The 22,516-nt window shown below is 45.7% G+C and overlaps 1 protein-coding gene across 3 annotated transcripts; it reads left to right on the top strand.

The window, feature by feature from the left end:
- The first annotated feature begins 584 nt into the window (after positions 1–584).
- LOC143862633 (flavonoid 3',5'-methyltransferase-like) lies at positions 585–22,134 on the top strand. Of its 3 annotated transcripts, none has more exons than XM_077373691.1 (5): positions 585–799; positions 20,262–20,341; positions 20,752–20,896; positions 21,154–21,285; positions 21,574–22,134. In XM_077373691.1, the coding sequence occupies exons 1-5, from the start codon at positions 743–745 to the stop codon at positions 21,865–21,867; spliced, it is 708 nt and encodes a 235-aa protein (XP_077229806.1). In that variant the 5' UTR covers positions 585–742; the 3' UTR covers positions 21,868–22,134. The 3 variants fall into 3 exon arrangements, with proteins under 3 accessions (XP_077229806.1, XP_077229805.1, XP_077229807.1); XM_077373690.1 differs by lacking the exons at positions 20,262–20,341; positions 20,752–20,896; positions 21,154–21,285; positions 21,574–22,134 and adding exons at positions 914–993; positions 1,868–2,012; positions 2,269–2,400; positions 2,689–3,250 and having other exon boundaries at positions 619–799; XM_077373692.1 differs by lacking the exon at positions 585–799 and adding an exon at positions 20,012–20,151.
- The last annotated feature ends 382 nt before the right edge of the window (positions 22,135–22,516 follow it).

Below are 22,516 nucleotides of genomic sequence, written 5' to 3'. Positions count from 1 at the left end.
TCTGTGATTAGTGGTTCTTCCTCGTCCACCTAACTGCATGTGAACAGATACATCAAAGCACTTTTACATTCAAGAATCATCTTTACACTAATTGGCTCATTCATAAATATATATATATATATATATATATATATATATAGATTTGCTAGCGTCCATCACAGAAGGCATTTCGCAGATGGCTTTCAGCGAAATTACCTAGAGAATCCCTATTTATTCACTTCATTTATGAAATTTACAGTTTCCAATGCTATTATAAATGAACTTTCCCTCGTTTTCAAGGGCGCCCTTCAGTTTAGCACTCCTCCTTTGTAGAACTTACCCCTTCTTTTTTAATGGTTTTTGCGCACTAGTTAAGTGCGTTGGAAATGATATTTTACCCTAATTTCCAATGAAAAAAGTCTTAAAACCCAATGCCCTAAAGGCAGTCATTAACAAAACCCTTCTTATTGTTGTAGAACTTACAGTGTTTATGTGAGCTCTGTAATGTGGTGTTGCCACTCTTTCACATACGTACGAGTGACTTACTCTTTACAGATGGTACTTATTTTACGCTTTTGTTTTAAGTTTATTTATCACACAATGACAGAGTCTGACCAACTAAAGAGTAGGATAAACAGTTACAAATCATATAAATACGTGTATTCCGATTGAGAGAGAGAGAGAGAGAGAGAGAGATCTTTTAGTCCTTTGTTTTCTTTTATTCTCACCTCTTCATATCAGTTGATCGTAGAAATATCTTTCAATGGCGAACAAAAAGCTTGAACGCAAGAATCTGTTATGTACTGACGCCCTCCATGAGGTACCTTCTCTTTTCCTCCTTTCATTTTGTACATTATTTCTCTAGCTAACACTATATTATTGGCTCACCACTGGTTCAATCCTTTTCTTTCCTCTCTTTTCCAATTTTTTACAGTACATTTTGGAAACAACTGTTTATCCGCGAGAACACGAGTTCCTCAAAGCCCTACGAGAAGCCACCCAAAATCATCCAATGTACGTAAAAACAAAGGGTTTTGTTAACGATGTAAATCTACACATTGTTTGAGAAAAAAGACTCAAAAGCCATGTAAAACGCCTAACCCCTATGTAAATTTATTGTAGATTTACATTTTCAACGCACACTGATTAACAAAACCCAAAAACAAAAGGAATATCATTTCTGTGGATTGCTAACAACATTCGCCCAATGAGATTTTTTGTCATTTACCAAACACACAAGACCCAATTGGAGCAATTGATCTTCTGGGCTACCATATGGGATTTTCAATTCAGTCTTGAATGGAGCTCCAATTGGCTTGATCAAACTCTTCAAATGCTAACAGTTAAGATGTTTTAGAAATTGTCTAAAGAAATTTCGACTCTAAAGAAATCTCAACTTTGATCTTCGGTTTAAGATGATCAATTTGGAATGAGATCAAATAATGTTGATGATCTAGTGGAGACACCTCAAATCAATTGCTCTAATCAGCAATAAATACAATATTTATTGGGGAATGATAAATCGACCCCCAATGTTTCTTTCTCTCTCCTGAGAGAGAGAAAGTTGTCTCTCCTCAGAGAGAGAGAAAGACTCTGTTTCTTCTCACGTGTAATGGGAGTACAATAAATTTTACACCTATTTTATGTAGAAAAATGGGTTGTTTTACGCCCATTTTACATTGAGGCTCTGTTTCTTTTGACGTAAAATTTGTTTTATGTTAAAAAATTGAACATAAAACAAATTTTACGTCCATTTTTCATTGAAAGGAACAGAGCCTGAAAGAAACAGAGCCCAAGTTAAAAAAATTTTTTTTATTTTTTTCTCTGATCACCCTGAAAACAATAGAAAGACATCATAAAAAACAAAAACAAAAAAAATCTTGAACAGGAGCTTAATGGGCACGCCACCGGAGGAAGGTCAATTGCTGATGATATTACTAAAGATCATGAACGCCAAGAAAACGATAGAGATCGGGGTTTTTACCGGTTATTCGTTCCTCTGCACGGCGCTTGCATTGCCTAACGACGGCAAGGTGAAATAGCTATGATCCTTACTATTAATTCCTTATTGAAATTCTTTGTTTTTTCTAGGATTTCTTGAGTTTCTCCATAAGATGAAATGTTTAAGGGCTAGTTTGGATGTGCAATCAATTGGATTACACCCTTAAACATTTTGTAATTGGTGAGTGATCAGGTGTATTATTGTCTATTTATTTGTAATTATTGGATCGGCATTTCCTTCTCTTTGATCTCATTATGACACATTGGATTTGTGTATCTATGTCATAGATAATTGCAATAGACCCTGATACAGAAAACTATGAGATAGGGTTGCCGTATATTCAGAAAGCAGGAGTTGAGAACAAGATCAATTTCATTCAATCCGAAGCGCTCCCTGTTCTTGATAGAATACTACAAGAGGTATGTGTGTGGTCTGGATCAGCTGCTCGAAGTTTAATATTGCAATTTGAATTTCCAAATAATTCATTCAGCTTTTTTTTTGGCTGAGATTTGATATAGGTAGGATACTTTGGTTTGGAAAGAGACCAAATATCAGGAGGCAAAATGTCTTCTATATTTGGGGTTATTTATCTACACTTGTTTAGCACATTTTATCGCCAAGACCATCTTAACACTTGTTTTCTACAAAATAAAGTGTTTTAAATGTGAAAGAACAATAAATTTTAATCCAAGATTGTGATGTTGCAGGGAAAGGAAGAGGGATCTTTCGACTTTGCATTTGTTGATGCAGACAAGACCAATTACGGAGAGTATCACGAGCGGTTGTTGAAGCTTGTTAAGGTTGGAGGGATTATTGGGTATGATAACACGCTTTGGTTTGGCCTAGTGGCTGCTCTAGAAGATCCTGATCATCACGAAATATTGAGGGAGATCAGGAATTTCTTTGTGAAGTTCAACAAGTTTTTGGCTTCTGATTCTCGCATAGAGGTATCACAAATCTGCATTGGTGATGGCCTCACTCTATGCAGGCGCCTTTTTTGATCGTGCGACACCAATCTACCTTGTTTCTCTGTGTTTCTTGTTAAGCATTGATCTTTGATTAGAATGATTTAAGTAGATAATGATGGGTTTGGGCCTAAATGCTTCCATTCTCAACTTCATTTGGGTATAAATGCTTTCATTTTCAGCATCATTTGGGCCCAAATGCTTGCATTTACAGCTTCTTCTGGGCTTAAACGCTTGCATTTTCAGCATCATTAGTAAGCTTTTTTCATGATCAATGAATTAGAGTCAAGTTTTCTTTCATGCTTATTTTGTGTGGTTACTGTTTTGGAACATCTCCTTAAGAGTTAAGACTATGCTATGGACAGCCAATTTGGCATTAGTTTGATTTCAGAATTACTTTTAATTTTGGTCTTCAAAGGCAAAGAAACAGTCATGATGCCTGTTTTGCACGACTTTGTTTTGATAATGGGGTGAACTCACCTTGCCTTTTATGTTTTAATTGGCTGCTAAGAGCTTTTTGTGGATTGTAATAGCTTGTGACAGCTGGTTAAATAAAAAAAGGTTGGTTCCTCTTGATGTCAAAACATGGAAGTGTGAATATCAGTAGCCTATATTTATTGTCGAAAGAACATAGAACTCCCCTTGTTGAAGTAAAAATGATTAAAAACACCAACTCTGATATCTTAAGCTTTTGGAGAAATTGGTTGTTTCACATGGGATCGGAGTTATTGCCTCACGACAGGTCATGGGTTCAAAACCTAACAACTCCTTGATATTAAAAATTCATGTGTACGACTAGAGGGGCCATGTACCATGTGCCACGTGTAAGGCCATCCAAAAGGTAGAGGCCACACGTGAGGGGGAGTGTTGAAGTTTAAATGTGTTTACACCCAGTTTTGGGCGTGATCGCTGGTGAGCTAATTGCTGAAGAAAAGGAAGCAAAACTCAAGCTCACTACAACCATGAACCTTGAGGAAAATCTTGCTAGGCAGAAATCTAGACAAAGTTGTTAAGGATGGGAGACTCTAATACTTGATTCTTTTACTCTGCTTTAAAGTCTAGATACTGCCAACCAAATCATCGCTATGAAGAAGGCCAATGGGGAAATTGCCATGGAGGCAAAGGAGATTTCGGAAATTATGGTAAACTACTTCAAAGGAATCCTCAACAATGGCATCTTGTGTGCCGATTGCTGCCGATACTGCGATGCGTTCTGCCAGCAATTGCTCTGTGAAGCCCTGCCACTCGAGATCATCGATATGAACCCACCCCCAACCCAAACCCACTAGAATTCTTTCTCAAGAAGAAGCAGATATCCTAATAAAGGAGGTGACCTGAGGAAGAAGTGCGGAGAGCTGTGATGGCTGCAGACAGAGATAAGGCCCCAGGGCCTAATGGGTTCAACGCTGCATTTTTTCAAACTTTTTGGTATCTTATTTAGAGTGATTTTGTCAAAGCTATCAAAAATTTCTTCAAAAGTGGGAAGCTCTTTCCTGAAATGAAATTCAACTTTCATCACCTTGATCCCGATGGTACCTCCCCTTCAAAAAAATTCCCAATATCCTTGTGCAACTTTACCTATATGATTATCACAAAAATTCTGTCTCTGAGATTAAAAATGTCATTGGAAATTTGATCAATCCAGTTCAATCGGCCTTTATTCAAGGAAGACAAATCAATGAAATTATCCTCATAATCCATGATCTTCTTCATAATTTCTATCTCCCAAAATTTCCCATAGCTATGTGTCTAAAAATTGATTTGGCTAAAGCTTTTGACAATATTAATAGAGCATCCCTTTTGGACTTTATGCTTGATCAAGGATTTAACCAAACCTGGGTCGGGTGGGTTGCTGAGTGCATTTCCAGACCTTCTTTCTCAATCCTTATAAATGGTTCTCCTCAAGGCCATTTCACATCCTCTAATGGAATTCGTCAAGGGGATCCACTCTCTACTCTTTCTTTTTTTTTGCATAACAATGGAAATGTTATCCCTAAACCCTTGAGAAAGCATTACAAAGTAAGAGACACACAGCCCCATTCTCTCAAGATACTATCTCAATCTCTCATCTACTATTTGCGGATGACTTGATGTTGTTTGGTCGTCCTACTATTAAAGCAGCTAACTGCCTAAAGAAATGTCTCAAAAAAATTACTAACATTACAGGGTTGGACAATACAGAAAGGAATGGAGGCCAATCACTAAGGATAGTGATAAAGCTGTTCAGCTAAGTTCTGATTCTCCAATTGCTCATAATAGGATCAGCTTGGATCATCCTGAAACCCCTTCTACCAATAGTGCCTTATCTAGAAATAAATTCTCAGTCATTGGCTCTGATATCCCCGAGACATCTACAAAGCAGACCAAGCCTCCGGACCTTTCTCTCTCTTTATCGTCCCCATCGTCTGAAGGTCCTTGGAATTTAGTTCAGAGCAAGAAGAATAAAAAGGGAAAGTCAGCTGCTTCCCTCCTTAAGCCTCCTTCTTCCTGTGTGCTGCCATCCATCTCCCCGATCCCCTCTACTGGAATAAGGTCCCCATTTCGTGGGCTCATTCCGGGAGGCTGATCATGAATTGGGGTCTGCTTTTGGTGCTGGTGTTTTTGGGTCTGCTGTTAGCTCTGGTGCTGTTTGTTTTTGTGGTAGCTGTTTGAATTTTGGCAGTGTTGTGGCTGTTGTTTTCATTTTGCTGAAGCGGTTAGGTTGTTCTCCTTTATTTGTCTTTGCCGTTTTGTTGGGTGGCCTTTGGCTCCCTTTTGATAGTTTGTTTGCCCTTCTCTGATGTGCGAGGGGCTTGCTTTTCTGTTTTCTTGTAGTATCTTTATTGATCTTTCTTAATATATCTGGTCGGGGTCCGCCTAACCCCAGCTTACCTATTTCAAAAAAAACATTACAGGGTTGGAAGGAAATGTTGAGAAATGCAAAGTCTTCTTTGCAGGAACGCTATCTAGAATAAAGGCTCGGATTTTGGAGAAGCTTAATTTCAAAGAAGGGTCACTTCCAATTAGATATCTTGGTCTCCCTCTTTTTACATCGCGAATGTCCAGGAGGGAATGTCAACCTCTAATTTCCAAAGTGCAGAAGAAAATCCAATCGTGGAACAACAGGTATCTCTCATAAGCAGGGAGAACAAAGCTGGTGAACACGGTGTTAAATTCATTTCAAAACTTTTGGTCCGGATCCTTCAACATTCCAGATGGAATTCTTGAAAACCTGGAAAGGATATTCAGAAATTTCATTTGGGGCGATGTTGAAGGCAAGAAGAGTTTCCACTCGGTAGCATGGAAGGACCTGTGCAGGCCTAAGTTGGAAGAGGATTTGGGTTTAAGGCAGCTTAAAGGTACAAACAAAGCTCTTCAAATTAAATTACAATGGCAATTCTTATCAAACAAGGACTCCTCCTTATAGAGTCAGTGGTTCCATAAAAGGTATGTAAAGGACAGAAACCCGTGGACGGTGAAACTTCCATCGAGGCTATCATGGGGTGTGAGAAGTATCATGAAGATGAGAGATTGCGCAAGCAAATTTATATGTTATAATGTTGGTTTAGTGCAAGAGGTGGATGTATGGACCCAACCGTGGAACCCAAATGGGACTCTTTGCTCTCTGATCTCCAGATCATGCTCTGATTCTTCTCTGGCTAGCATCAAAACCCTCGACCAAGTTTACTCAGGGGTAATTAGAACCCAATTATAAATAAGCCTACGTTATGTGAGGAAAGAAGAAATTTTTTTTGTGGCTTATTTAATGATAAGGGAAAGAATTACCCCATATGGATGCCCATAACCAGTGGAGAATTTACATCCAAAAGTGCGTGGAATCAATTAAGAAATCATCATCCTAGAACTGAATGGGGTCACACAGTATCATTCAAAGGCCACACTCCTCGTCATGCCATTACAACTTGGCAAGCCATCTTGAACAAGCTGAGTACATTGGATAACCAGTTCATTGCACCATCTAGTATATAGAAGATGAGTGCTGTGTTTAGCAGCTCCGGAATCGGTGGACCACATATTTTTCAAGTGTGGTTATTCATCTTGGATTTGGCGATCGGTGCTTTGGAGAGCAGGTATGAGAAGACGACCTAAAAACAATCTTTGTGAGGAATGAGATGGACTAAGGGTGCAAGTTTGGCCCTGTCAGCCCTGACCCGCCCTGAGCCCGAACAGGGTCAGGGCTGGATTTTCCAACCGTGAGGGTGGGTCAGGGTTCATTTTTTTAGTCCTTGACTCAGGTCGGGTCGGGTTTTGGGTTAATGCCTCGGGTACCCTGACCCGGCCCGACCCTAAGTTTTCTATTATAGAATTGAACTATCTGTGCATGTTTCTTTTGCTAATGTTTTCTATTATCTTGGATTGATGTTTCTTTAGATTATTATTATTAATTGTCTCTGTTGCCCGTCATGTTGTTGAATTCATATTGTCTTATTTTGTTCCCTATCTCTGTTTATTGATCATTTTGTTCTATATGATAAGTGGTTGCTTTATTTTTGGCACTCTTAACAGGTATTTGCACTAGGGTCAATTAGGCCCGGCCCTGCCCAATCAGGGCCAATCAGGGCGGGCCAGGGCCAGCACTGAGCCCTGTAGGGCAGGCAATGGGTTGAGGTTTTTTGGCCCTGACTCAGGGTCAGGGCGGGTCAGGGCCGAGATAATGGGATCCAGGATTGGGCTTGGGTTTTGAAAAACCCGACCCTCTTGCAGCCCTAAGATGGACATTAGAGAGACTTGCAAGGGGGAGGGATAAAGAACCCTTGCTGTCCATATGAGTTTCCAAGCAGCTATATATCATCTATGGGAGGAAAGAAATTGTAGGATTTTTTAAAGAAAAAAAAAAACTCATAAATGATCGTCCTTAAGAATTTTCTGTGTGATATTAGTGCAAAGTAAATGGACTTAACCGAACAGATATGGATTGTGATACTAATGCAAAGGCAGCCGCCCTATTTGGATACAAATTTCAGGTTAAGAGTTCAATGCCTAGACACTGTACATGGACTAAACCAAAGCTCGGGGAATATAAGGTAAATAATGATGCGTCTCTTGACACTGAAGGCACCAGAATCGGAGGCCTATTTCGTAATAATGAAGGCGAAGTGATCTCAATTGTTCTCAAAAGAGGTTTCCCAAAAGCCTATCTTCCATTTGGAGCTTCAAGCCATTGCGAATGGAATATCCCTTCCAAATGCATATGGAATGAATTGTATCTGGGTAGAATCAGACTCAAAGATGGCGGTGGATGCTATAAACAACAAATGTAAACCTCCATGGTGAAGTGTAGGCATTCTGAACCAAATCAACGAAGGTCTTTCCAGGATGGAAAGTTGGAAGATATCTCATAGTTGGAGAGAAGCTGTTAGGTCTAAAATTGGTAACAGGTTATGGTAGGGCCGGAAGGGCTGATCTGGCAAGCCACAGCTGAAGGGCTAATGGAGTCCTGCGCTGCACAAGGGCACAGACAAGGATACAAAGGGTCAGAAGACCAACCCGGAGTGGTGCTCCGGACGGGCGCTTCGACACTCAAGTCAGTATGAGCAGGAGTGCAGAGCAATGTCAGAGCAAAAAGCTTAGGGTTTTTTATCTCAGATCCCTCACCTTAGCACAAGTGAAGGCTATTTATAGTGATCCTGAGCCACCTGTCCAGGACTGGTGGTAGCCCCTGTATGGACCAGGTTTCATACCTAGGAGGGGCAGGTGGAAGTCCCTGATTGGTCCAGGTGTCATACCTAGCAGGGACAGGTGTTGGCTTTGCAGTGGTCCCTGTAAGGGCCACGTGTCAACAGCCGATTGGTTGCAGATTTTGGACCCCATCAGTTGCCCCCTGGTTCTCCGAGTAGTGACAGTGGCTAGGGGAAGCAAAAAGAGGGTTAAAACAGCATCTGGCCGGCCTTAAGGCCTCTGGACAGCTGGGGCCGGCCTCAGACTGGGCCAGAAGAAACCGCGGCCGGACAGGGGCCTCCGGGCGGCCTGGTCCGGCTTTGAAGCTTGGCCTGAAGGAGCACGGCCGGACAGGAGCCTCTGGGCTATCCAGTCCGGTCAAAATTTGAACTAGAAGTCTGGCCGGCCAAACCTCCTGGGCGTCATGGCCGGGCAGATCTCCTAGGCGTCACGGCTAGGCCGGGCAGATCCTTTATCGCCTAGCGATTGCGCCATATCCTGTCCGGCTTAGGCTGTGGACGGCCAGGCCGGGCAGGTCTTTTGGCGTCTAGCGATTGCGCCATATCCTGTCCGGCTAAGGCGCTGGACGGCCAGGCCGGGCAGGTCTTTTGGCGTCTAGCGATTGCGCCATATCCTGTCCGGCTAAGGCGCTGGACGGCCAGGCCGGGCAGGTCTTTTGGCGTCTAGCGATTGCGCCATATCCTGTCCGGCTTAGGCGCTGGACGGCCAGGCCGGGCAGGTCTTTTGGCGTCTAGCGATTGCGCCATATCCTGTCCGGCTAAGGCGCTGGACGGCCAGGCCGGGCAGGTCTTTTGGCGTCTAGCGATTGCGCCATATCCTGTCCGGCTTAGGCGCTGGACGGCCAGGCCGGGCAGGTCTTTTGGCGTCTAGCGATTGCGCCATATCCTGTCCGGCTTAGGCGCTGGACGGCCAGGCCGGGCAGGTCTTTTGTCGCCTAATCACTTTGGAACTTGTGCCTCGCATTTAATGCGGTAGGTGACGTGGCGCACTCCGGCTGGTGGGAAAAGGGCGGGATTTTTCCCGCTCTTCCCAGCCTATATATACCGGAGTTTTACTCCTCATTTTTCACTTTTCACATTTTACTCTCCTCCTCTTCTGCTCGGCTATTTAAATTTCTGCCCGCTTCGGATCAGTGAGCCCGGAGATCTTCGGTCAACACTTCAGTTCGGTAATTTCTTTTAGCTTTTCTTTTCTCCCTTTTTAATGTCTAGCACTAGTTCGGAGTCGGACTCTGGCTCAGAGGAGCCCGGTTCGACCAGTAGTACGGGGTCCGGGGCGTCGGAGAGGACGAGGCCGGCCTCTCCTACGGAGGCCGGTGTTGAGGACCAAGAGATAATAATTGTAGACGAGGAGAGCGGGGAGGAAGTGATTGTGGACTTAGACACAATCCCGGTCCGTGGGGACGGACCGCACCGGGCAGAAACCAGCGGCGACGAAGAAGACGTTGAGGCGGTAGTTCCTCCCTCGCCGCGCGCGCCCGTCGAGGTTATAGCGGAGGCACGGATGGAGGCCAATCCGCAGTACAACATCGGGGCCCTGCGCGAGGTGAACCGTTTGGGGCCGGGCAAACTTCAGGCCGTCAGGGACAAATACTGTATCCCTGATCGGTACACTTTGAGGGCGGCCGTTGAAGGGGACCGGGCCAGCAACGATAGTGCAGATCTCTGCCTATACGAAGAAGCCTTCCGGGCCGGGCTCAGGCTTCCCTTGCATTCGTTTTTTGTCGATGTACTGAGGTACTACGGGCTGGCGGTTACACAGGTTGTGCCGAACTCTTGGAGGACGCTGGTCGGCTTCCTTTATTTTTTGGGAGTTCGTCTCCGTAGGAACCCCACCATGCCCGTCTTCAGGATGTGTGCGCATCTGAAGAGGCACAAGGAGGGCGGCTGGATCTACATCAGCCAACGGCCCGAAGTGAAAATGATCACTGGCATACCTACTTCCATTCACACATGGAAGAACAGGTTTTTCTACGCTAGGGACACCGAGCCGGGCTCCCACTGGCCGTTCTCGTTGGAATGGAGAACGCCGGACACCATTCTCCTTAGTCAGAAACCAGCCCTTGAGGGTTACGACCACATGACCTTCGCTCTGATCAAAGAAGAGCTGAAGCGTGGTCAAATAAACTGCTCGGAGTTCTCCGGGGAGGCCGACCTGGTAGCGCTCGGGATCAGTCGTGCGACGCCGGCACGTACGTAAACTCTTTAGGCCAGCTTTTATTTTTTGAACTGTTCCTTTTTTATATATATATATATATAGTTCTAACTGTGTTCTGTTCTCACGTTCAGAAATGGTGAAGCAGATGTCCATGCTGGACAAGATCAGGCAGACCTCCCAAGCGTCCCCAACGCAGGAGCAGCCCCAACCCAAGGGCAAGAAAAGAAAGGTGCCGGAGTCAACTCCGGCAATGGCCGCACTGGCCGAGCCTCTTAAAAGCAGCCGGGCGACACATAAGCTTTCCGTCAAGTCGAGCCTGGCAAATCTCGCCGGACAGAGCTCCGGGTCTGCAGGGGTGACAGAGCCCCAACACAGCAGGCCGGTTCTGGGCATCCCTGCCGCCACGGCGGCGAGAGGCGACAACGTCTTCCGCCCAAACTGAGCGGTGCAGAAAATGGACACCGGCCTGGGGGATAGCCGGGTGGCCGCGGAAGTGGTGTACCAGGGCGTCCTCCCACGCAACCGGCGGGACGTCGAGAATGAGGCGCCGGAGACCTGCGAAGCGGCAATCACCTCCGCCCTCTATCAACTCCAGGTGTACTCAAGGGACATGGCGAAGAAGCGTTATCTCTTCTCTGAGACGCTCACACAGATAGAGTCCGAGAAGAGCCAGCTCCAGAAGGAGAAGGACAGGCTTACCGAAGCCGTCCAGATCAAAGAGGCCGAATTCAACAGCTTGAAGGATGAGCTGCAGAGGGTCAAAAACCAGGCCGTGCAGGATCTCCTAAATGCGCAGGAGAGAGCCGGTCGGAGGGAGAAGGCGGCTATCAAGGCGGCCGTGAAAGCGGTAGTGAGGGAGGCCGTGAAGGAAACTGAGAAGAGGAAGGACACACACTTCTTCAACCTGGGCCTCCAGGCCTATAAGGCGGGGTTCCTTTTCTGCTCCGATCAGGTGAAGAAGACTTACCCCGACATTTCCCTGGACGGACTGGCCGTCCCGTATGCACCTCCGGAGGAGGAGGAGGACGAGGAGGAAGAAGACGAACCGGACTCCTCCCAACCCATCGAGGTGGAACAGGAAGTCATTCTGGCTTCCGAGGTCACCGCCCCAACCACTGAGGCCGGCCAGGGTGCAGTCCCTACTTCAGAGGCAGTCACCGAGGAGGTGGTCGACGGGGAGGCCTGAGTGGCAGCCCTCTTGCTCCTATCTTTCTTTTTGGTTGTGTACTTTTTGTAATGGCCCATGAGGCTCATTCTTTGTAAGCCAGCTCGGCGAAAAGGGCACTTTTGTAATATGAATACAAATTAAATTTTGTCCAACTGTCTGTACGGCTGCCTTGCTTTTTGTACTTATGAGTTCTGTGCTGCTTCCTTGTCTTTCTGCCGAGCCGGAGTGGTTGTCCGGATGTCATTGGCCGAACTGGTCTGTAAACCAATTAGGACGAGCCGGAGTGAACCACTCCTGCCCTCTAAGTCTGCAAGCACTTAGAGTCTTTGAGGTGGTTTTCCACTAGGACGGGTCCATGGTTGGAACTGATCTCCACACCAAATTGGACGCGCCGGAGTGCACCACTGCCGTTCTCTAAGTCTGCAAACACTTAGGCTGAGAGCTAAGGCTGTGGACGGCCAGGCCGGGCAGGTCTTTTGGCGTCTAGCGATTGCGCCATATCCTGTCCGGCTAAGGCGCTGGACGGCCAGGCCGGGCAGGTCTTTTGGTGTCTAGCGATTGCGCCATATCCTGTCCGGCTAAGGCGTTGGACGGCCAGGTCGGGCAGGTCTTTTGGCGTCTAGCGATTGCGCCATATCCTGTCCGGCTTAGGCGCTGGACGGCCAGGCCGGGCAGGTCTTTGAGGTGGTTTTCCACTAGGGCGGGTCCATGGTTGGAACTGATCTCCACACCAAATTGGACGCGCCGGAGTGCACCACTGCCGCTCTCTAAGTCTGCAAACACTTAGGCTGAGAGCTAAGTCTGCAAACACTTAGAGTCTTTGAGGTGGTTTTCCACTAGGGCGGGTCCATGGTTGGAACTGATCTCCACACCAAATTGGACGCGCCGGAGTGCACCACTGCCGCTCTCTAAGTCTGCAAACACTTAGGCTGAGAGCTAAGTCTGCAAACACTTAGAGTCTTTGAGGTGGTTTTCCACTAGGGCGGGTCCATGGTTGGAACTGATCTCCACACAAAATTGGACGCGCCGGAGTGCACCACTGCCGCTCTCTAAGTCTGCAAACACTTAGGCTGAGAGCTAAGGCTGTGGACTGCCAGGCCGGGCAGGTCTTTTGGCGTCTAGCGATTGCGCCATATCCTGTCCGGCTAAGGCGCTGGACGGCCAGGCCGGGCAGGTCTTTTGGCGTCTAGCGATTGCGCCATATCCTGTCCGGCTAAGGCGCTGGACGGCCAGGCCGGGCAGGTCTTTTGGCGTCTAGCGATTGCGCCATATCCTGTCCGGCTTAGGCTGTGGACGGCCAGGCCGGGCAGGTCTTTTGGCGTCTAGCGATTGCGCCATATCCTGTCCGGCTAAGGCGCTGGACGGCCAGGCCGGGCAGGTCTTTGAGGTGGTTTTCCACTAGGGCGGGTCCATGGTTGGAACTGATCTCCACACCAAATTGGACACGCCGGAGTGCACCACTGCCGCTCTCTAAGTCCGTAAATACTTAGGCTGAGAGCTAAGTCTGCAAACACTTAGAGTCTTTGAGGTGGTTTTCCACTAGGGCGGGTCCATGGTTGGAACTGATCTCCACACCAAATTGGACGCGCCGGAGTGCACCACTGCCGCTCTCTAAGTCTGCAAACACTTTGGCTGAGAGCTAAGTCTGCAAACACTTAGAGTCTTTGAGGTGGTTTTCCATTAGGGCGGGTCCATGGTTGGAACTGATCTCCACACCAAATTGGACGCGCCAGAGTGCACCACTGCCGCTCTCTAAGTCTGCAAACACTTAGGCTAAGAGCTAAGTCTGCAAACACTTAGAGTCTTTGACTGGAGGAGCTGGCATATATTAGTGACTCAAAAATGAGGGACACTGTTTAGTGACAACTCCACTTTATTTCTCTTTGAAATTTAATTACAGAGATTCTTTACAGGCCTTCAAAGGCCCTCGAGCTCATGGGTGCTAATTGCAGGGTCGATGCCGGGCATGTCTGAAGGAGCCCAGGCAAAGACATCTGCATTGACTCTGAGGAACTGAGCAAGATCCTGCTGCGCGGCCTCTGACAGGGCAGAGCCGATCTGGACAACCCTCTGGTCGTCAGCGCTGTACAAAGGGATAGATATAAGGTCCTCGGCTGGTTCGTTTACTATGATCTGGGCTTCATCCCTTAGATCAAACAGCTCGATTGGCAGATACTCGGACGCATTCTTCCCTTTCAGTGCCGCTGCATAGCACTGCCTCGACTGGGGCTGATCCCCTCTGATTTCCCCTATACCTCCTGGTGTAGTGAACTTCATCTTCTGATGATAGGCGGAGGGAACAGCTCGGAGGAGATTCTAGCCGGGGCGTCCCAAGATAGCATTGTAGGCCGACTTGGCCCTTACCACCAAGAAGTTCACCATGGCGAAGGACTGGCAGGGCGGCTCCCCGATAAGAACTGGAAGCTCGATCTGCCCTTCAACTTTGACAACTTCTCCGGAGAACCCGAACAGATCAGAGTTGGCCGGCTTCAGACGGTCAGTTCCGATCAGCATCTGCTCGAAGGCGTGATAATAGAGGATGTCTGCGGAGCTCCCATTGTCGACCAAGATCTTCTTCATTTCCCAGTTCGCCACCAGCATGGTGATGACTAGGGTATCATCATGCGGGAGGATCAGGCCGTCGAGATCTGCATCTGAAAAGGATATCTCGTTCTCTAGCCTGGCCTTCTTACTGCAGGTATGGACGGCGTTGACCTGCCGGGCATAAGTCATGCGGGCTGATGAAGAGGTTCCTCCCGCGGTCGGCCCTCCTGAAATGGTACCAATAACACCATGAGGTTGAGGTTGAGGTACCTGAGGAGGGGGGCTGGCCGGCGCAGGAGCTTGGATGCGGTCGCCCAGAGGTTGAGTGCCCCGGGGGCTTCTGCCTCTGTTCCTCGGCTTGTCCTTGCGCTCTCTTCTGTTGTCATTATTTTTTAAGTACCTTCCGAGGTACCCTCTGCTGATCAGCTGCTCGATCTCCTCCTTCAAATGAATGCACGCATTGGTGTCATGGCCGTGGTCCTTGTGGAACCTGCAGTACTGGGACATGTTTCTTTTCCCCGTCAAGGTTTGCCTCTCCGGCCACCGGATGAAATCCTCTTCCCTAATGGCTGCCAGGATTTGTGCTCTGGACGCGGTCAGCCGCGTGTAATGCTCTCTCGGGTGGGGGCTTCTCTCCTTGCGGGAAGGGCTTCTCTCCTTCTTCTGAGATTTATCATCCATACGCTGCTTGGTAGGGTTCTTCTCCTCAGGCCTTCTCTTGCTAGCAGAGTCCAGGGCGGCGAGAGTTTCCTCCACCGAGATGTACTCCTCCGCCCCGGCCATCAGGTCTGCGAGGGACTACGGATTGCGCCGGGCCACTGCTCGTCTGAAGTCAGTTGATCGGGCGCCGGCCAGAAGGGCATTCGTGGCCGCGGAGGGATCCAGGTTGGGAACCTGAAGGGCTTCCCTATTAAAGCGACCAACAAACACTTTCAAGGCCTCATCATCTCCCTGCCTGAGGGCCATCAGCGAAGCCGTCGTCTTCCTGGGTCTTCTGCTGCTCATAAAGTGACGGGCCAGGTCGTCCCCAAAGTTATCAAAATTGTCCACGGACCTGGGTTTGAGCCGCGAGTACCAGTCCCTCGCGGCTCCAGTCAATGTGGTGGGGAATGCCCGGCAAAGGAATCCATCCGACGCCCCGTGGAGGAGCATTGTAGTCCTGAAAGTCTCCAAGTGGTCCACGGGGTCGGTGGTCCCGTCATACTGCGAAATCTGCGGCATCTTCCAGCCCGCGGGGGTTGCCGCGCTGAGCACTCTGTCCGAAAATGGGGGAGCGCTTGTGAAGATTCTGGAGGCAGGCCGGCCCTGCCCTCTGGCGAGCTCTTCAATCCGGTGGTCGATCTGCTGGATCCTTAGTAACATCGGGTCGTCTCTATTCTCTGCCCGGTGGACGGGCCTCTCTCTTCTTGCCGGCGGGCTCATAGCAGAGCTGGACTGACTGGCCGGACTCCTTCGCCGGTGTCGCGATCCTTCTCCTTGCGTGGGGTCTCCCCTGCTACCATGCTTTGGTACGGAAGGAGATCGTGACCGATGATCTAGGCGAGGCTCGGGGCGCACATGCTTGTCCCGGGAGAGGTGATCTCGTCTTGTGGAGTGACGAGTCTGATCCCGGGGCAGGGGCGTGTGCTCTCTGCGGGAACTTCCCGTCCTCTGGGTGGGCTGAGAAGCCTCGACTGGGTGCTGCTGGAGTGCGGGGGCCGGATTCCTGAACTGCGCAATCACAGCGGTCATTTCTTGGAAAAGGGCCTGCATCTCCCTTGGGGTCGGGGTAGGGTCTGAGCGGTCCGAGCGAGTCGGACTTTGCTCCCCTACCGCCCCGACTTCTATCTGCGAGGCCAGTCGCTCGCTTCTTCCTTCCCGGGGGGCCGTAGCCCAGGTCGTCCGGGAGGTTGGCACATGCTTTCCGTTTTTCCCTACCATTGCTTGAGTGAGGTTCCGAACAGCTTTTTGTTCCGAGGTCCCACGGATGGCGCCAAATCTGTTAGGTCTAAAATTGGTAACAGGTTATGGTAAGGCCGGAAGGGCTGATCTGGCAAGCCACAGCTGAAGGGCTAATGGAGTCCTGCGCTGCACAAGGGCACATACAAGGATACAAAGGGTCAGAAGACCAACCCGGAGTGGTGCTTCGGACGGGCGCTTCGACACTCAAGTCAGTATGAGCAGGAGTGCAGAGCAATGTCAGAGCAAAAAGCTTAGGGTTTTTTATCTCAGATCCCTCACCTTAGCACAAGTGAAGGCTATTTATAGTGATCCTGAGCCACCTGTCCAGGACAGGTGGTAGCCCCTGTATGGACCAGGTTTCATACCTAGGAGGGGCAGGTGGAAGTCCCCGATTGGTCCAGGTGTCATACCTAGCAGGGACAGGTGTTGGCTTTGCAGTGGTCCCTGTAAGGGCCACGTGTCAACAGCCGATTGGTTGCAGATTTTGGACCCCATCAGAAGCTAACACTGCAGCGGACTTATTATCAAAGCGTCTCTGCCTTCTAAAAGGTGATGATATCCAGTTCAATGGGACCATTCTGGACCTAGTGGATATTCTTCGCAAGGATAGAATGGGAGAGCATTATATCAAGTTGTATTGTTTTGCTTTTTAGTATCTGTTTGTTCCTTTCTTCTCGTTTGTTTATGTACCTGCGCGGCCCTCCTTTTCTGTAATTCCTTTTCTTCTCGTTTGTTTATGTACCTGCGCGGCCCTCCTTTTCTGTAATTCCTTTTGCAATATTTCTGGTCGGGATCTCGCCTAATCCCAGCTTACCAATCAAATAAATAAATAAACAAGTGCCAGCTTGTTGAATGAAGTCAGTAGAGTTGTATGCCGTGCCACGCTGGCATTTGATGAGAGTGTGGATGAAACTAAAGGGCACCCTTGCAAAAACCAGCCTCAAGGGCGCCCCCATTTGATCCACCTCAGCATAAATGCAACATGCTGAGGTGGATCAAATGGGGGTGTCTTTGCGGGTGGTTTTTGCAAAGGACGCCCTTGAGTTAAGCATTCCTCCTATAAGAAAAAAAGAACGGCATGACATTTTTGACTTTTAATAATTAAAATTCTAGTCTTCGAAGCCTAGTTTGGGTACCTGCCAACTAGTGATTGAATGCATAACCAAAACAAGGTTTAAAATTTCGGTTTCGGTACCGGTTTCGGACCTTGAAATTTCAAAATTTCGGTCGAAATCTGGTACAAAAATCGAAACCAATATTTTATTAAATATTAAATTTCGGCCGAAATTACTTAAATTTGGGCCGAAAATTTTGCAATTTCGGTGAAATATTAAATTAATTAAAAAAAAAACAGATTTTTTGGGTCAAATTTCGGCCGAAATAAATGACCATTTTCGGTTTTGGGTGGTTTCGGTGTCGGTCTCCACCAAAATCCGAAATTTTGGATTTCGGTCGAAATTCAAAACCATGAACCAAAACTTGTCATGCAAAAGGTGGGTTCACCGATTGACAACATGGGAATGCCATGAAAATAAGGGAACATACTTTTAAAACGGAACTCCTTTCTCATAGTTTTCTTGCCCACATAATTATAAGCTATTTGCTAAGGAGCATCATAGAAGGTAAAACTCCTAAATACAATCTCATCTTTGACGTTCCAACTAAAGAAAATAGCTAAAAATAATTAAAACAAATCCAAACTAAAATAGTACTCTATTGAAGCGTAGTAACCAATGTGGACAGTTGACCTAGATGCCGTCTTGTATCTTTCAATCTGAGGGTCCTAGACGATCCGATGAATGTTCGGATGATCTTGACCGTCGATCTTCGTGAGCGTGCAAGTTGCACTTGCATCAGTTAGGGTTGAGAGATTTAGAGGCGGGTTGGGTTAGGGTTGACCATCCTCAACCCAAAGATTAGGTTGGGTTGGGTTAGTGTTGAGGGAATGCATGCTGTCTTGGGTTGGGTTGGGGTTGGCCTCAACCTGACCCTGACCCGAGTTGCACATTACACAATGGCATGTGTACATGCCAATGAGGACTGTTGATCTAGTGGGCCGCCACCAAAGCAAATAAATTGCTTTGCACCTAATGCGAATTGCGTCGAAAAGCGTTTAAGTCTGCCCACAATTCACATTAAAAGGGGTGCGTATTATCCTTAAGGGGTGCGAATTTATCATATCCCAGTATTTATTGTTGTAGAAGCAAAAATCATGAAACTAAAAAAAAGTTGTGTTCATGCACAGAAAATTCTAGGCACAATTATCCGGTTGAGAATTTCTTTTCTCAGTTTCCTGGCAAATCGCGGTGTTACCGACAATCCTGACCCTTTATCCAAAACTTGATCAAGCATCGCCCTAAATGTTATTTCAGATGTGGGCTGGAGGGATAAAAGCGGGCCCATTTTGGCTTTTAGTCCATGAGGGATCAAGTGGGCCCCACTTTCATAACAAGATAACTAGATAAGAAACCATTAGAAACCATATATGAACATTTCTCCTATGAAGTGGGGCCCATGTGCCATTTTGGCTTTTAGTCCTATGTGGCTGCTCTTTCATGCAGCCACATACTCTCACTTTTCAACAGATTTTGTCTTTTTCATTTAATTCATCTGATATTAGCCTTTGGGTTGGTCCTTATCAAGTCCCTGATTATAAAACAGATTTCTGTTTTGCTAGCTGTCATAAAAAAAAATAAAACAAACTATAAAAGGCATGGTGAACCAACTTACTCTACCACACGGTCCACACCTATAGAAGGGAAGTGATATATTTGCCCCCTTTTCTTCTCCTAGCCACCCCACTAGTATATTTATGACTACTCTTTTTATACTAAAGGGGTGTCCTAGGGAAGAAAAGGAGGGAAACATATCATTTCCTCATCTAGAATTAAATGATTGGTGCGCCTAATCTTTTTTTTTATAGGTAAGCTAGGGTTAGGCAAGACCCCGACCAGATATATTAAAAGAAGGATAAGATATACATGAGATACGAAAAGCAACCCTTCCAGAACTTGGTGCGCCTAACTTGGTGTTCCTTGCTCACTTTCCTTTTTATTTTTATGTTATGGGTATTTCCATTGATTGCACCGTTATTTGCTCCAAGATTTTTATTTTACAGGGATTTTTTTTTCCCCACCATAGTCGGGTCAACCAAACATGGGATTTTTATTTTACCGGGATCCTTCGAGGGAGTAAGAAACTTGTTGGAACTCGCCCCTTAATAAAATTAGTAAATGGAGAAAGAAATATGGTGTTGGTCAAAGTAATAAATGCATTTATTTTTCAGTTCATTCATTGTAGTTTCCAATGTTAAATATAAAATGCTTTTTCCCTAGCTTGGATCCAGCTGGGGCGCCCTTCTGTGCAGATTTTTTTTTTGTAAGGGCGCCCTTCTATTTAGCATCCTCACTAATAAATGGACAGTAACTAACTAACTATAGCTCTTGTCACGGATAGTCCTTGTTTTGTGCTTTTGAGTTTAGCACCCAATGAAGACAGGGAGTCTGAACTACTAAGGAGTTTTAGCGACCGTTACAGATCATATAAACACGCGTATTGCAAAGTGAAAGAGGTAGAGAGAGATATTCGTCCTTTGTTTTCTTTTATTCTCACCTCTTCACATTGCAATAGCAATTGATCGTACGTAGAAATCTCTTTCAATGGCCAAATTCTTGCCTGAACACAAGAATCTTTTATGCACAGAAGCCCTCCATAAGGTACCATCTCTTTATCTCCTTTTATTTTCTGCATTACATCTCTAACACTATATTTTGGCTCACCACTGTTTCAATCCTTTTTCTTTCCAATCTATTCCAAATTCTTACAGTACATTTTGGAAACAAATGTTTATCCGCGAGAACACGAGCAACTCAAAGCACTGCGAGAAGCCACCCAAAATCATCCATTGTACGTTAAGAAAAGTAATATTATTTCCGAGGATTGCTAACAACAATTTTTTGTCACTCACCCTACATACCCATCATTAAAATTGGAGCAATTAATCTTCTGGGCTACCACTAGATCATATCTGATTTCAATATATATCAGTGTTCAATGGAGCTTCATTGTAAGATCTTTCAGGAATTTTTTTAAGAAATCTCCATTTCGATCTACTGTTTAGGATGATCAATTTGGAATTTGATCAAATAATATTGTTTGATCTAGTTGTGACCCACCAAATCAATTGCTCCAATCAACAAAAATGCGATATTTTCTAACCAAATAATTAAGTTAAAAAAAATAATCTCTGATCACCCCCAAAACAATATAAAAATATCCTTAAAAAAACAACAACAACAACAAAAAATCTTGGACAGGAGCATAATGGGCACACCACCGGAGGAAGGTCAATTGCTGATGCTATTAGTGAAGATCATGAACGCGAAGAAAACGATCGAGATCGGGGTTTTTACAGGTTATTCGCTCCTCTGCACTGCGCTTGCATTGCCTGGTGACGGCAAGGTGAAGTAGCTATGATCCTTACTATTAATTCCTTATCGAAATTTCTTTGTTTTTTCTAGGATTTCTTGAGTTTCTCCATGAGATGAAATGTTTAAGGGCTAGTTTTGATGTGCAATCAATTGGATTACACCCTTAAACATTTTGTAATTGACGAATGAGCAGGTGCATTATTGTCTATTTATTTGTAATTATTGGATCGGCATTTCCTTCTCTTTGATCTCAATATGAGACATTGCATTTGTATGTCTATGTCATAGATAATTGCAATAGACCCTGATAGAGAAAACTATGAGATAGGGTTGCAGTATATTCAGAAAGCAGGAGTTGAGAACAAGATCAATTTCATTCAATCCGAAGCGCTCCCCGTTCTTGATAGAATACTACAAGAGGTATGTGTGTGGTCTTGATCAGCTGCTCGAAGTTTAGTATTGGAATTTGAATTTCCAAATAATTCATTCAGCTTTTTTTTTGGCTAAGATTTGATATAGGAAGGATACTTTGGTTTGGAAAGAGACCAAATATCAGGGGGCAAAATGTCTTCTATATTTGGGGCTATTTATCTACACTTGTTTAGCACATTTTATCGCCAAGACCATCTTAACACTTGTTTTCTACAAAATAAAGTGTTTTAAATGTGAAAGAATAAGATATTTTAATCCAAGATTGTGATGTTGCAGGGAAAGGAAGAGGGATCTTTCGACTTCGCATTTGTTGATGCAGACAAGACCAATTACGGCGAGTATCACGAGCGGTTGTTGAAGCTTGTTAAGGTTGGAGGGATTATTGGGTATGATAACACGCTTTGGTTTGGCCTAGTGGCTGCTCTAGAAGATCCTGATCATCACGAAATATTGAGGGAGATCAGGAATTTCTTTGTGAAGTTCAACAAGTTTTTGGCTTCTGATTCTCGCATAGAGGTATCACAAATCTGCATTGGTGATGGCCTCACTCTCTGCAGGCGCCTTTCTTGATCGTGCGACACCAATCTACTTTTTTCTCTGTGTTTCTTGTTAAGCATTGATCTTTGATTAGAATGATTTAAGTAGACAATGATGGGTTTGGGCCTAAATGCTTCCATTCTCAACTTCATTTGGGTATAAATGCTTTCATTTTCAGCATCATTTGGGCCCAAATGCTTGCATTTACAGCTTCTTTTGGGCTTAAACGCTTGCATTTGCAGCATCATTAGTAAGCTTTTTTCATGATCAATGAATTAGAGTCAAGTTTTCTTTCATGCTTATTTTGTGTAGTTACTGTTTTGGAACATCTCCTTAAGAGTTAAGACTATGCTATGGACAGCCAATTTGGCATTAGTTTGATTTCAGAATTACTTTTAATTTTGGTCTTCAAAGGCAAAGAAACAGTCATGATGCCTGTTTTGCACGACTTTGTTTTGATAATGGGGTGAACCCACCTTGCCTTTTATGTTTTAATTGGCTGCTAAGAGCTTTTTGTGGATTGTAATAGCTTGTGACAGCTAGTTAAATAAAAAAAGGTTGGTTCCTCTTGATGTCAAAACATGGAAGTGTGAATATCAGTAGCCTATATTTATTGTCGAAAGAACATAGAACTCCCCTTGTTGAAGTAAAAATGATTAAAAACACCAACTCTAATATCTTA

Source organism: Tasmannia lanceolata, unplaced genomic scaffold, assembly GCF_043159265.1.
Source record: "Tasmannia lanceolata isolate RefF3 unplaced genomic scaffold, GAP_Taslan_0.1 ptg000037l, whole genome shotgun sequence".
NCBI lineage: Eukaryota > Viridiplantae > Streptophyta > Magnoliopsida > Canellales > Winteraceae > Tasmannia > Tasmannia lanceolata.
This window is presented reverse-complemented; position numbering and strand designations above follow the sequence as displayed.

What these genes read in the sequence shown, in the direction of transcription:
- LOC143862633 (XM_077373691.1), top strand. Translation starts at nt 743, where the DNA reads ATGGCGAACAAAAAGCTTGAACGCAAGAATCTGTTATGTACTGACGCC. An exon ending in GTACTGACGCCCTCCATGAG is followed by an intron (nt 800 to 20,261) that starts GTACCTTCTCTT and finishes AAATTCTTACAG; the next exon opens with TACATTTTGGAAACAAATGT. An exon ending in CATTGCCTGGTGACGGCAAG is followed by an intron (nt 20,897 to 21,153) that starts GTGAAGTAGCTA and finishes TCTATGTCATAG; the next exon opens with ATAATTGCAATAGACCCTGA.